At 41.2% G+C, this 15861-nt stretch overlaps 1 protein-coding gene across 5 annotated transcripts in view; it reads right to left on the bottom strand.

The window, feature by feature from the left end:
• FARP1 (FERM, ARH/RhoGEF and pleckstrin domain protein 1) overlaps window positions 1-15861 on the bottom strand; it is a 207937-nt gene that overhangs the window by 165410 nt on the left and 26666 nt on the right. For all 5 annotated transcript variants that reach the window (XM_005493217.4, XM_005493218.4, XM_005493219.4 and 2 more), the window contains one exon: window positions 2445-2640. In XM_005493217.4, coding sequence (XP_005493274.2) covers window positions 2445-2615 — 171 coding nt within the window. In that variant the 5' untranslated portion in view covers window positions 2616-2640. Of the gene's footprint in view, window positions 1-2444; window positions 2641-15861 lie in introns of those variants that run through there.

The following is a 15861-nucleotide window of genomic DNA, read 5'->3' as shown; positions in this document are numbered from 1 at the left end:
CCAAACTCAGGAGGAAGTAGCACCAGCATCTCTTTCTGTTTTTATGCGGACCTCATGAGAAAAAATAAACTGGCATCATTAAACTTTATACCATCCTACAAGACACACTACAAGCATCAATAAAACCGCCCAAAGTATGGCTCATTTGCTAACACAGAAAGGTTTGTGCAGCAAAATTCCTGAAATTGTAGGAAACACAAATCCTTCTCAGCTTATACTTGTATCATATTTACAAAGTTATTTTCATAATCATAGCAGCTCAGGTTTTGGGAAGCGTAGTTCAGATCTTCAACCACGCAAAAAGTCTCTAATTCTCCCCTGAAAAGCAAACCCACAGATGTGCTTAGGCATGTATGTTTAATGTCTTCTGCCCACGGCCACACTTGCTGCTCCTAAAATATTTTGTTGAAATGGTATCACTTTCCTTTTCTGTGCATACCGCACCAGTTTGGCTAAAAACATGAAGTTTATAAATAGGAACATGGGGTTTCCAACATGAATAAACACCTCAATTTAGATGCATCAAAACTTAATCATTTTTGTGAGATGGGACTAAAACAACTAATGTCTTTTTGAGCAGACTGAAAACACCATGTATTCCTCCATTTGACTATGCAGAGGTTAAAGACAAAAGGCTTTACAAAAGATTTGCTGTAAAAGATTTTAAGCATCCTGCATGTTTTACCACAAGATTTGACTTTCAAACCAACTGGGCTTTCCTTGAATAGTGATAGTTATGAAATAAAAGTCTCTGAAAACAATCATATTGAAGTGATCGCAACAGAAAACTGTTTATATCCCCAGGTCTTTCAGGTGTTGCTGAAGTTAAAAACAAATGAAATGTTGACATCTTCTAATATTAAAGGCCAAAAAACACTGTTTTCTCAAACTCCAGGAAGCAAAGCTGGAGTTACAGGGTGCTTTGCATCCACATAATCTTATATTTTCTTCTAAACAATTTAATTAAATGGACCTAATCAAGAAATGTCTGCACATCTTTTTCAATTTTCAAAAAACAGTGAATTAGTATCTACAGATGGGTTAAAAAAAACCCCAAACTTGTCTCTGGAATAATAGAGATATTTATATCATATAAAAGAGCACCAAAACAGTATCAGTGTTTGATGGTTTAAACTATAACAACACTTTTGAGCTGCAACCATTATCTAAAGACTGTTTTTACCTAAAGACTGTTTGCTATGGATATTTGACAGGCATTGTGAAAGGTACACAAGTGTAACAAGTTGCTACATACATGGGCATTTCACTTGATGGCAGTTCAGTTCACCCATAACCTGCCTGCCCAGAGAATTTATCTTCCACTAAAATAAAATCTGAGACTGAACACATAGCTGCAGTTGGATCACAAACAGCAGCACAGAGCAGATCAAAAACCATCTGCATGTACACATAGAAAACAGACAAACAAAACCTCATAAGCAGGCCATAAAAACATTATAAACATTTTTTAAATTATAATTTTCAAAAGCAGAATTCCTTCATGTTAATACAGGGGTAACATTTTTCCCTAAACATACAGTTTAGGGCACTGTATGTGTAAGACCTCTGTATCTTGCTGGTGATCCTCCATTTTACAAAGCCAATGAAGGCATGAAAATTACCATAGCTACAGAAAATGCAAGTAACAAAGGATGAAATTTGAACTCAGGTTTCCACTTTCCTATTCACTGAAGCCTGAAGACTTTGAAAAATATACATTCCAGTACACTTCCATAACAGCAGCAGTGTTCAACCACATTTCATGTTAATTGTGTAAGCATGGCACGTTAAAATCATTAGATAGATTGTATGAAACTGGATCGGTTTTGGTATCAGAACTAATTCTAACTGATTCCACTGATCACAACCACACAGTAAAGCAGCAGCAGCTCTGTCTCCTTGGCAAGGACAAAGCAAGGACAAAGGATGGTACTGCTTTGCTTCTTTCCTTGTACTCAACTTCTGTGAGAGCACTCAGCACTTGTAAGAGAGATATAAATTACTGAAAACTTTGATGGCTCCAAGTTAATATCCCAAGGACTTGCCAGAGGAAAGACAAAAAAATCTGTATAGATCTACAGTTTACAGGATCAAGAGCAAAACAGCAGCAAGGAAATACATCAACTGTTCAAAAAGTAGAGGAAACCACTAATGAAATATTTGAAGGAAAAAAAAAACACCAAGGACTTCAACTTCTCGTAAAGCTGTTCAAACAGAAAAGGAATTAATAACTGTAATCTACAGTTCACTTCCCTGTTTAATGCTATTGTATTGCACCATGATCAATTTAATGCTGATATACACAACAGCCATTTTCTCTGCAACATGAATTCATTAGCCAAAGAATTACAGCTATAAAATAAAATAAAAATAACTGGTTTGAGAATATGTATTATCAGAAATGCCTGAATAATCTTTGGCCACTCCAACCTTCACATCCTTACCGGAATGTCAAAAGTCTCTTGTGTGTCATCCAGCATCTGAATTTTGATAGAGACAAGTTTTCCTGGAGTTGTCATAGGTGGTTTCTGTCCATGCTCCAAAGTACTGATCCCAGCATTTTCCTGAGCTCCTAAGCGGGATCCTGCTGTTGGTCTCTGCTCAGTTTCACCCATGTTTAGGGAAACTTGTTTCTTATATCTGATAAAAGAATAAGGGCAAAGAAGACCATATTAGTCATAGGGAAGATGTTTTGCACATAAGCATCATGCTATATATGCTTGCAGGTAGTAAACTGTATGGCCATTAACAAGTAAGAGCATCACAAATTTTTTCTTAATGTTTCACATGAAAACAAGAAAATCAGACAAACATACTTTTCAAAATACACAGCCTAATCACCTCCTTAGGGTAAGGCTGATAGACGGGCTATAGACTACACGAGGGAAAATTATTCTTTTTCTCCTGGAAAAGTAAACAAGACCACATTGGAAATAGAGCACGACAGAGCCCAGATTTCAATTAATTATGTAAATTTTTAATTATTTATGAATCAGGCTGTTATCACCCCCAGACAGGATTCCCAGAGAAGGTAGGAAGGCGAGAAGAGCAAGTGAAACAACTCAGCACTTGCTGACCATCATTCCCTCTTGGCTGCATCAGCACTTTTTCCTTCCAGCCTTCTCTGGCACTTTGCAGCTGCCACCTTGGTAAGGGTCTGCAAAGTGGGAAAGCCAAGGGGTACAAGATTACACCAATTATACACTGGGGACCAGAGCTGCTCCAGACCTGGGGCCTGGCCCGACCCCACCGATTAGCCAAGAACTGTGAGGATATGCTACTGGGAGGCCAGGAAAAAACCCAACACTGACTGGGAAATTCTTCATTATTGGCACAACCATGAACCTTATTTTTTAATTCAAGCACCATTAGTTTTACTTGTTGAATGTTACACTAGAATTGTATTTCACACTAGGATTTTATTTCACTTTTCCTACCCGGCTTTTTGACACTCCAGATGGGTTTCTGATGAAACCCACTTCTACTGTCCATTTATGTTTCTTGGTAAATGCATTTTCATTCTGCATGACTTTTATACAGTGATCAATGACCAAAACATGTAGCACACAGATGGGCACAAATGGAAATGTAACTTTCCAGCTGAACAGAGGCATAAGAAGAGTACTGCCAATCACTGTCTGGCCTTAACTTTGAGGTTACAATTACTGAGAGGCCTGTATGGGAAAAAAAGGAAGCACAAGACAGCCTATGAATTTGTGAATGCATCACCAGTTCTACAGGATTCTATAAAGAACAGTGACAGGTAATAAGACACCAGTTCCCACCATAAGGATAGAATAAAAACAGCCCTGTCTTTGGCAGGATACACTATTTACTACACATTACTCTTCCATATCCTGACTAATCTGTTCCCACAGATTTTTTACACAGCAAATACTAGGCGTAAAAAAATTTAAAACAGCACTTGGATTAAAAGCAATGTTAGCTGAGAAGGAAGGGAATCAAAAATTATGGATCCCACACTTCTAAATAACAGCTCAATGGGCACAAGTGCAGGAGAAAAAAAAATGTAGGCAAGCTTTTGTAACGATTCAGCACTAACGTGCCCATCAAGGTCAGAGAGACACTAGCGAAACCTAAGCAAGCACATGTCCACCACTACCAGAGAGGCAAATTTTTCCTCAATTATCATTGCAATCTAAAAATCTATGAAGAATCAATTATATTTATCATCTTCTTTAAAAATTATTAAATTATATTATTTTTATAAGACAAGCAGTGCCAACAAGAAAGCCTCAGTTGGAAGCAGGAATTCCAGAAGAAAAGACACCAAGGTCTACCTACAAAGACTCCAGGCCCCTTTGAAAATAATCTGTTTTTCCTGTGTGTGGAGTACACAGGATCATCTAAAAAGGTAGCACAGGCACCCAGTCTAGAAGTGCACAAGGATTCTGGTCTGAGTAAGAGCTCTCCTGAAGTCACCACAAACCCCAGCCAGCACCAAGAGGGCAGACAGGACCTCTACCACTGCTGTGCTACTATAGAAGTTTTTGGCTGTGTTCTTTCCATTAAATCATAAATGCAGCAATCAACCAAGTCAGTTCAAGTGATACCATTAAACAATCCATGCAAGGAAATATTACAGACACTAAACCCTTCTATAAATGTTCTTCTGACTAGATGATACAGTAGCCCACACACACAATCAGACAGGCCACTAAACTTTATGAAACATATAAAAACCACTCAAATTTAGGAGCCAAAAAAATCATGGAGGAAAGGTACAAGCAGAACCACTCCATATACAGAGCTTATTTTTTATTATTATTAAGTTAGTAATATAGAAATTCTTGCTTTATATATATATTTAACCTTTTGTTTAAAAACATACACTTTTATTTGGAAGAAAAGATCTAAGAACTATTGTACTCAGGCTACCTGATCACAAGCATCTGCTCCTTGGAAAATTAAAAGAAGACCTTCCATTTTTTAACCTATATTCCTAAACATCAGCATGCTGCACTGGAAGTTATTTAGGGGTTTTTTTCTGCATGCCACTAGTCTCACTATGCTGCTGTCATAACATCAGCATAATATTTTTACTACACTTTTATGTAAGAGGCGTTAAAAATTACCCTCTCTAAAATAACAGAGCACATCAGTCAAGCTGTATACCTTTATATCACTTTGATCTAGGAGACAGTGAACTAAGGTCACAGTACACAACCACAGAGTATTAAGCAAACATTGAGCAAACCTGAGGAGATTAGGATGCCTGATGTCTGTCATGATGAAGAGATGGATCAGGTCTGGACAAACAATAGAGAAATTCAAAGACTCTCTAGTAGAAAGACAACAGTAAATTGGGGAAGGAGTTAATCAAGAAGAAGGAGCAGCAGAACACCAGATTCTAGCATATGGCAGCTCTAAGCAAAACATGTGGAGATAGACAACCAATACAGAAGCACAGTGGCAAACAGAAGAGGATTCATCTGAACTCTGAAAATTAGGACTTTCTGCCTGCTCTTTCTGACAGCTGTTGAAACCCAGGGGCAAAACCAAGTCTATTGTTTCAGCTGCAGGCTCACTGGATGTCAGCGCCGTTCTCAACAGTGCTGTAGCACCTGCAAGATGGAGAGAGCCTGCTGCAGAGAATGAACCTGTGTGAGGGGAGAAGTTACTGACACAGCAGAGCTGCCCACAGAGGAGTCTTGTCCCCTTCTGCTCCTTGCCAGCTCCCACCCATACAGTCACGGCTGGTGCTGAGCACGGACTCTCACCCTCCTCAGGCTGAGCCACGGCACCTCTCTAACCCAAAACAATTCAGTGTTTTGTTCTTGCCTGGGTTAGCAAATTAAATCAGCTCTCGGCAGGCTGGAAAATCCAAGGCCAGTGTGAGCTAAGCCCAGCCAGCTGCTCTCAGGCCACTGTGCTCACGAAAGCTTTTTCTGCTTACAGCACCTGAGAAACTCAAAAAAACCCTATAGCTGCCATTAGATAGATTAGGAGATGCTGAGACGCTGTTTTGTTCTAATCACACATTAATAACCCTTTTAGACAGATACTAAATGCTTAGATTAAAAAATTAAGGTCTGTAGATACTTATGCAGTAGCTGGACAAAGGCCACAATGTGGTTCAGCATAAAGCCACCTCAGTTCTCCATGTTCAAAGCAGGCACATTTTATAGCATCAGAAAGGTTCTAGACAATTAAAATTTCCACATATTTTCCTGGCAGGATGAAAAAAGTATCAAACTCACTTAGTCTAAAGGAAGCTGTGAGTATAAACAGCACTTGTTGGGGTTAGGGCAGGGAAAACAGGGGCAGGAATAAAGGGCTACAAAAATTACAAAATACTGAGGAAAACAGAAGCAGTATATTGGAATAGATGTCACTCTGCCTCCCACCTACTCTGCTCTTTAGGTCAGACCAGGCCTCAGAATTTGATGCAAGAGGCTCCCAAAGCCTGAAGGCTTCTGTTACTTGAGAGAATGGTACCATGTATCCAGGCCCTTTCCACTTCTTTTGCTTTCCTTTATGACACATTTCCACAGCATGAAACAGAAGGAAGCACAGCGCTCAGGACGCTCCTCTTAAAGGTGGGGAAGCCTGAGGCACAGTGGGATGGTGTGAGTATAGCCCTTCTAAAGCACAGAGCAGACTTGTACACCTTCAGTAAGAGAAAATTCTATACATGCAGCCTAAATGGTCAGTGATGCTGCTTTTTCATTAGTACATCAGAATTACCATAAAAATGAAATCAAGGCTCTTGAACCCATATTAAAAAATAGTGATAGCATAACAAGGCAACAGGACCAGGAAGACTGAAACTACAATTCAGTCTGAAATGATGGGAAGCAGATAGTTCAGGTTTTTATACTGCAAAGCATTATCCTGCTTAATTTGTGCAAGTCCCCGGTAGAACTCTACAAAGCAAATATGATGATTAAAAAAATTTAAATTATTCATGTAAATCACAGAGTCACAGAATATCCTGTCTTGGAAGGGACCTAAAAGGAACAGTGAAGTCCAATTTATAATTTCTTTGATAAAACCCAGCACATTTGCAGAAGCAAAGAAATGGGAAAAGTTCTTAATAGAAAAATAGCTCAAGCTTGAAGGGCAGTAGTGCAGACACAGGTGCTGGGTGTCTGTTTCTCTGCTTACACCCAGCAGACTAAGTCCGACTCAGACTCTAAAGGAAACCTTGCAGCTGAAGGGATTTGTCTTCAGTTTCTTGTCTGCCCTTTCTGCTCACATCCACAATACTCAGAGAAGGAAGGCAGCAAAAATTCAGTTTTTCTGTACCATTAGACTGTCTTCTAGCTCAAAACAGAAAAGTTTAACACTGTAAGTGATGGCTGCTCATGAAGTGAGAAGTAGAAAAGCTCAATGCGAGGTATGATCAAGAAGATAGGTCATGTCTAGTCCCCTGTGCTGTCAGTGGAAAAGGGGATGGAGGGTGAAGTACTTAACCAGGCTTTATTTCTAAACACAGATTTATTTTTTTTATCTTTTTTCTGTCCCTAAAGTTGCAGAAAATTAACCCGGAAAAACCTTCCTGCTCAAGAAAACACCATGGCTGCCTACCAAAACTTAGATAGAGACTTGAAGAAGCAAGACTTAAGAATCAGATTCTTCAGCATTCTGCAGACTTCCTAAAATCTGCAGCAGTAAGAAATTCCCTCAGCTATGCAACACTATCTCTAAAAGAATAAAATTCATTATTTCTACTGAAAATTAATAGAGCCTACAAAGTTGCCTATCTTGGTCAGACTCTGAAAAATCTCTAAATAACACTCTCTTATCCCTTGACCCAGTTTCTGTGGGATGGTTATGCAGCTGGACAGAATAAGTGCTCAGGTTTGTAAAGCAATAGAGCACACTTAGTGAACACCAAACTAGCTTGAGCCTGAAACCAATGTCAAATTTAGGCACCTGAGCAGTAACAGAAAGCTTTAAAAACTCAAACTATTCAGTATGCCAATAATGTGGCCCAAAGTCCAGAATAATGAGCATTTATGACTGTACAGGATAAAAAACACCTCTTGCAAGCCTATCAGTACAGCATTCAGAGTGCCCACATTCATTTCTGGCTTTAGGGCCATTCAGCTTCCAAGTGGAACTCATTTATCTTCATTGCATTCAGGTCCTAAAACTGTCTGCAATTCTGTGGCACTAGCAGCTGTCCCAGATTCCAATTCTTCTGCCAGATGTCAGCAAAGAACAGACCCATCCTGCACAAATTGGATGTGTGCTATCCTTTTTCCTCAGCCACACACCTGTCAGTAGATCTATCAACAAGTGCAGTGATAGATAAATCTGTGCTTTCCCACTTGCCTCTGTGAAAATCCTCATCCCTTAAGCACAACTACAGACTGCTCTGTGAATTAAGCCAATCTGGCCTACAAATACTTTATTTCAACCCACAACATTGCAATTACTTTTGATGGCCATCAGTGATATTGAACAAGTCAGCAGACATATTGATTCACTTTGTGTTATGTTTCTGGACAATGTTGCATTTGAAACTGACTGAAGGCAAAAAACTTTTCTCCTTCCCTGCATCTCACACAAGCAAGCACAGCCATTGTACATATGTAAGAGAGCAATTAAGTAAGCAAAACTTCTTACACTCACCCTCTCAAAGGAACTCCTGAGAAACCTCTTCATAAAAGTTACTCTTTTGTCTGATTGTGACTGTTTCCCAACCTCTGGAGACTTGTCTGCACTTTGTTCTTCACTACCCCTACGTGGCACCCCTGTACCATGATCAACGTCACTTACTTGAATCAGGAATGCCAACATCATATTCAAACCAACACTGCCAATTTTAAAGTTTTTAATTCAGGTTTTAAATCAGCCAACTTGAAGGCACTGTACAAACAGGTAATTCTGCCTACACCTGGAAGGAAAATTAGTGTTTCATCTAAGCCAAGGGGGTGATTAGCTCCAATTGCTCAATTAGTGACTCTCACCCAACCATGTTTTCCCTTCACATCCAAAGGCACAGTCTGAGCAAAACAGAGATCTTGTGGAGCCGTGAATCCCTTAATAGACCAGAGGGAGGTATTTCCACACAAATGCTTCATTTGTTATTTGATAAGTTAAAATTTGAATTAAATATTTCCCACTTGCTTTGCAGTTACTTCATCACCATTTAACTACTATGTATGTGTTTATAACATACTTATACATGAAGTTCAACACTGTTTTCCATTGAAAATACTTCCCTGACACTTTGCTTTCCCAATTGGACAAGACCACACCTCTTCCACAAAATTTCTACTTTCTCTCAGGCCAGGGGGAAGATATTTCTTCCTCACTGTAAAACTCCTAACCTGCTTTCTTAGATGTTTTTCAACCCATTGACAAAACTGCCTGCATAAGAAATTATGCTCAGGAAGACGCTGCAAGCACGTATCATATCCTTACATACTCGATTTTACTGACACCCCTTCTGTTTTGCATAACCTGCAAATTCTGTCACTAAAACCTATGAAAAAATGAAATTCAGCATGGTCGTACAAGTAACAAAATGTGATTTTAAAAAAATCCACTGGAGAAAAAATATTAAGAGTAACGAGTACATGAAATACATGCTGAAGTCACCCAGCTAATCCTTCACTGATGATAAAATGTGTTGTAGAAGTGAGAAAGTACATGTTATCATTTTATGAAGATGTAAAGCATTTTACAGTTGAGATATAAAAGCATCACCATGTGGGCAAAAAACTATTTCACATTATGAACAGAAAGACTGTGGAAGATTTATTGCCACATGGTAAATGCTAGGAACTTATAAGGAGAGTCTAAGAAAACCTCTACTTCTTGTATTTCCAACCAGCACAGTTTCCTGATTAACCGGTCATGACCTGAGCCCACAGTTTGTCACTAGAAAACACAAATGAAGTGGGTAAGAACTTTAGGCAGTTTGGTGATTCAATAGTGGCACAAATCAATCCTGAAGCCATTAAAAGAATTTCCCAAAACCCTTTCATGCCATCACTCTGCATAAATAAAGCTGTTGCACCAGCTGGAGTGCTCTGGGCTCATTCACCCATACAACACCTCATGTGAAAGCCAAGCCGAATGTGCTTATAGTAGAACAAAGTAATCTGATTTATTTCCAGATTTAACAGAATTCTGAAAGAGATCCAGCAACTCATACCCAGCTTCAAGCATAACGTAGACGTTTTCCATGAAATAAAAACATGTCAAAAGAATAAATAACACACTACATTAATACTACTGTTCAGCAGTTGGGGGAAAATCTCATACAGTCCTGGTTTTGAGAAATAAAACAGCTCAGGGGAAATGCTATTTCTCTGAAACAAGTATGAGTATACAGTAGAGGTATTCACACTGCCTAAATGCAAGCCAGATCCTCCAGAGAACTGCTGAGCACCAGAGACTAATTCAGGCACTCAGCAGCCCTTCAGAGGAGCTTCTCCCTGCCCTGAGCACGCAGACCCCTACCAGAAGACCCTCATGGTCAGTGTGCTGGCCCTGCTCTCTCTCTGATGCTGAGAGCCATCAGAGGTGTCCCTGCAGCAGCCCCACACTTGTGCTGGGGCGCTGCACGAGCAGGGAGCAGGAGCCCAGGTGCTGCAGGGCGCACACTGTGCTCACTCAGGGCTGGGCACCCCCACGGCCCAGCGGCTCCAAACCACAGCGGCAATGACATCAGTGCTCAGCACTGGGCAGCCACCGATGATGCTTACCCACACATGTTAAACTGAGGCCATAATGGCCTTGACTAGTTTCCTTTATGCCCAAAGCTTGTGATCAGACTCCCACAAAATTATTACATAGCTTGTGCACCAGGAAAAACGTATTTATGGCCAAAGCCCTACACTCAGTATATAACCCCCTATAAAACCAGAAAAGAATTCCTGATGTTTTAAATATTTAAACGTCTGCTCCCAAAAGAGACTTTTTATAAGTTTGTAAAACTGCTTGTTATAACTGAATATACAATGATTGTTTTGTTTGGGTTTTTTTAAAATTAAGTCTTTTTATATGAGCCCTTATTATTCTTGACCAAGGAAATATCACATTTAATAATGTCACAGAACCAGCAAGAAATACTTGTAGCATGAAGAAAAAAATTATTTCATGTACTGTTGTTTAGAAAACAACTTAATATATTCACTTGCATCCTGCTGGAGACAAAATGGGTCATGATGTGTGATTGTATAATACTTACCCTAGAGTGTTTTTAAATTATGCCATTATTATGCTATTATATATTCTTTAAAAGAATTCAAAGATTCTTTTAAAAATTATTGCAAAACTCTCAAACTTCCTTGGGTTCCTAACTCATTTCTCTTTGTGCAAATACTTCAATCAGTGAAAGACTCTACCTGTGCTAAGCACCACAGTCCACACACTGCCTTGTCCTCTGACAGCTCTCCTGATCTTTCAAGATAGGGTACTTTTATGTCTTTAGATAATTGGTAACACTGCGTTTATTCTGTGAACAGTTGTCAGAGACACTGTGAGAGATGTACAGATATACTGTTGCTACAGGTACAGCCTCATTTTATGTTTGGCTAAATGTGAGTATTATATATGCTGCATGAAGACAGACGAGCGTGGGTTTTCCCTTAAGACAGATGTATGAGGTTTGCAGAACAAACACCTTTTCCCACTGTAACTAACTTCACAATGAAAACTGATGCAAGTCAGTCCAAAGCACAGCACTATTAGAGCAAGCTTTAGAAGGTGCACCTAGAGAAGGGCTTTCCTGCTCAACCACACCATTGTCTCTTCATCAACAAACCTGTTTCAGTACAGATCACATCCCTGTGGTTTCTTGTTACATCTCAAAACTAATTACTCACCTGCTTGGAGGTGTGAAAGAGTATTATCTGTGGAATCTGTACTTTTTACTATTAAAGGGAACAGTGGAAAGCACTGATTCTCTTGTTCTGTTCTCTTCCTTGCAGCATTGGCAAAAAGAGTTAGCAGAAGTACTGCTAAAGCAGCCCACCAGTCTGCACTGACCCCCTTGAAATGTCATTGGAAGCAACACTCCAAAACAGCCTTTACAAGGAGAGGTGTAGGAACTGGATTCATTTTTAAAATTCAGATATCAAGAGGCAGAAGCTGACAGTGAAAGATCAAGCAGAAAGAGGCACATAATAAATAATACATTTCAAATAATCCAACATGAATGCTGTCTGGAAGACTTTTATAGGTCTTCTCACTCAATACAAGGCTCCCAGTAAGGCAGCATGGCAGAGGACACTGCTGTGCTGGGCAAAGCAGCCATGCTGGGTATTAGATTGCTCTTCCTTCCCTTGGAGAACATCCTATACTCCTCATATTCCCCTCTTGGCTCCTGAGTCTCACGTAAATTTAGATTCTGCTGAACACGGAAATCAGTTTTTGTACCCATATCCAATGGTAGCACACAGGGCATTCACAGCAGGCAAAGACCTTTAAGGAGCCAATAGCCAGGATCTCCCAGGAGCCCTTCCTGGCCGAGCACGCTCCAGCGCCGCTCTCTTTCCCAGCGGCAACCCAAGGACTGCCCGCAGAGCGGGCCAGCACGCGCCAGCCCGGGAACAGAGGAGCCCAAGACTCCTTTCATTTCCATGGCTGCCCAACTGGAGCAGGTCCAGGCTCTGGAGCAGATCCAGGCCCCGGAGCAGAGGAGCCCATCTTTCCTGTGCTGGCTGTGGCCGGGCTGCCGGCGCCCGGGCAGCAAGGAAGCGAAAGGAGTGCATCTGGAGAGCAGCAGGGACAAACGCCAGGCCTGGGGGAGCAGACTGGGACAAGGGCCCAAAACAGGAGGGAGAGCAAGCGCAACAGGCAGGGAAGGGAGCCAGGGATCTTTAGGCAATGCACAAAACAAGGCAGGAAAAAGGAAGAAGTTGACTAAATGCAAAAAAGAAAAATTGGACAAGGATGGGGATGGGGCAGTCATTCAGACAAGATGTCTGGTGTCTGACAATGACTCTGCAAGGGAGGTGAAACTGCAGGTGAAAGATAAGAGAATAAAAAGCTAAAATTGAAGAGGTGTCCCAAAAAGTGCAGAAGGATTGTCAGGAAGGGCAAGACAAATGGGGGGAAGTATGTCACATTTGATAGAAAATAGCTTATTTCCTTGTGCATGGACAATGACATCAGGTTTTATTCCTGACAGATTCCTCTGGATTGATTCCAAGCCTGTCAGAGGTCAAGAAGCTTTTGGACAACATCCTCAGGAGGCACATGGTGTGATTCTCCTGTGCAGGGCCACGAGTTGGACTCAGAACCCTTGTGGGTCCCTTCCAACTCAGGATATTCTATGATTTCCTTCCAGAAGTGGGACCAAAGTCAACAGCCCTATCCTGCATTTACAAACAACTCAGAGGTCGCCCCCTCTCAGGGTGAGAGCAGCACAGAGGAGCTCGACTGTCTGCTGCCACTGCTGCTCTCATCTCTTACCCCAGTGCCAGAAATCCCCACTGAAGGGTGGAAACCCTACAGCTGCTACAGCAGCTTTCCTTTTCAAACAGAACAGATTCTCATTTTCCTCTTTAAATAAAGGAATACTGCACAAGGAAGAGACGAGAATCAGGAATTGTTTGCATTTGAGCATGTCATCAAAATACAAGTTACCTTTTTCCTGTTCTTGCACACCATAACCTTTACCAGTTTCCCTCCCTGGATCCGCCAAAGGCCACTCTGCCTATTTCACTGCACAAGGAAGCACAGTTACAGGAAAGCACTCAGGACTTCTTTTTTCACCCTGATCTATCCTTAAGGCTAACTAACTCCTTGAACTCTACTGTTAAGACAGAATTAACAATTATCTTTCTGTGCTTTCTGTAGAGAAGGCTGATTTACTCTCTTAAAAAGTATTTATTCTAACTTCATGATTGTTTCAGAAGGCATCACAATATCTTTACTTCCTATAGGGGGAATTACAGACAGAAAACCCAAGTGTCCAAGAGACATGGAGACATTGGCTTCACTAGGAGTTTGGAGTCTAAATCCATTTATTGATCTAGGTCAAACAGCATGAAAACCCACAGCTTCTGTACGTGCAAAGCAAGGTTCTTTAGGGCCAAATTATGCTTCAAGTATTTCACAGCCCACAGCCCACGGCTTGCTTTAGACACAACTATAGGCTACATCCAGGAGCATGAGGCTTTCTGAAAATTAGCTCTTGCTGATTTTCTCAAGCTTATCAAGAGTTTAACCATTTTCTGGGTGTTTAAACAACTTCTAACAATGCAGAGAATTCTGCTGAGAACTGAGTCCAGCTCTTTAAAAGCAGGAGGCCATCACCATCTTGAGCCACTCTTCCCTTTCAACATCTGCAAAAGGCAAGAAACGAGAGCTTTCTCATGGACAGTGCAATAGACAACAGTGCCCTGGGGTAGGAGAACTACCTCCACACCCAACAAATAACATAAAGATTGCTAGGTGGGGAAAATGCAACTAAATAATTACACTTGTGTTGTAAATCACAAAAAGGGAGAACTACATCATTACATTATGAACTTCTGCTTTGCAATATTAATCATGTTCTTTAAACAGCATCTGACCTACAATTATATTCCAAGTATTAAGGTGGGTTGACTTCTCATGAGAACTTTAAAGAAAGCAAATTACATGACTGGCATTACCTTGAGAGTCCAGAAAACACTATCCCTAATTTTCATAACTCCTGAATATGAATATATCAATTCCCACAAGGTCTACAAGTGAAACATCTACCTTCAAATCACACCTCATAAAATAAACAGTGTAGGATTTGCTTTTGTCATTCCTTTCACCTTGCCCCCAACTGCTCCACTCCCAGAGACACCAGCAATCGGAGATCTCCTCATATATACACCCTCTGTCTCTGATTCCAGCCATCCAGTCACACACACAGACACACACCCCACTCTCTTCATCTTTCAGTGGAGGAGGTGAGCACTTGTGCAAAGCTCAGCACACTTCAGGAGCATGCACACACAGAAGCTTTCCCATGTGGAGCACACTGGTGCCCAATGAGCAGAGCAGGGAAGTGCTAGAAGTGTTGGAGGGAAAGAAAATGGATGTAAAATGACATCAGCATTGGACAGATGGGAGGGGAAGGAAATGATCATCCACCGTGCACTGATGTAATATTATGTAGGTTGTTTAATTTTATGTAATTTCATACATAGAATATTTTCAGGGGTTTAAATCACTACAGCAGAAAAGTGGTCCATTTAAAGAATATTTAAACATCTACCAGGTATGGAAAATTTTCTCCTCTAGCATCAGATAGGATTATATTTTCATAGGGTCACTAACACACCTGGGCTCTGCAGTCTGGGCTGGCCTGCATACAAAAGTCTGTAGTTTTCCCCAGGGAGCACATCACTGAACAGATGGGATGGTAGTCATGCTCTCATCCTTGGAAGAACTCCTTCAGCTTGAGTTTGGATTGGGACATTGAAAAAAAATTATCAACTGTGAAAACAATGCATTGCTATCCCTTAGAACCATGAACCCCTGTATTTTGTGAAAATCCCAGTGTGCATCCTTGTGGTGGTTTGACCAGGAAGGAGTGGGAATTCTGGGAAGCTGTGGTCAAACCAATGAAGGTTTTGGGTTTGAGACTGGCACCCGGTGTAGCCAGTGGGGTTTGGACACACCTCCGAGAATACACAGGGGTTAAAAGCAGGGCACTGCCCTTGGCACTCTCTCTTGGGACGTCGCAGCGCAGAGGTCGGATCTCTTCCCCCGTCCAGCCTCTGCTGCTGGGCGGGGGGCGGGGCCGGCCATGCGGTAGGCCCGGGGCCTGGACAGAGATGGGGGTGAGAAAGCTCTCAAGGATGGAAGGGTGGGGGAGCCCCAAGAGACATCGGGCAGCCATTCCCCCCCCCCAGGAGGGAGAGAGAGGAGAGCCGGCGTCTGAATGTGATAGCA

Source organism: Zonotrichia albicollis, chromosome 2, assembly GCF_047830755.1.
Source record: "Zonotrichia albicollis isolate bZonAlb1 chromosome 2, bZonAlb1.hap1, whole genome shotgun sequence".
Taxonomy (NCBI): Eukaryota; Metazoa; Chordata; class Aves; order Passeriformes; family Passerellidae; genus Zonotrichia; species Zonotrichia albicollis.
The sequence above is the reverse complement of the archived record's forward strand: the minus strand, read 5'-3'. Positions and strand labels throughout refer to the sequence as shown.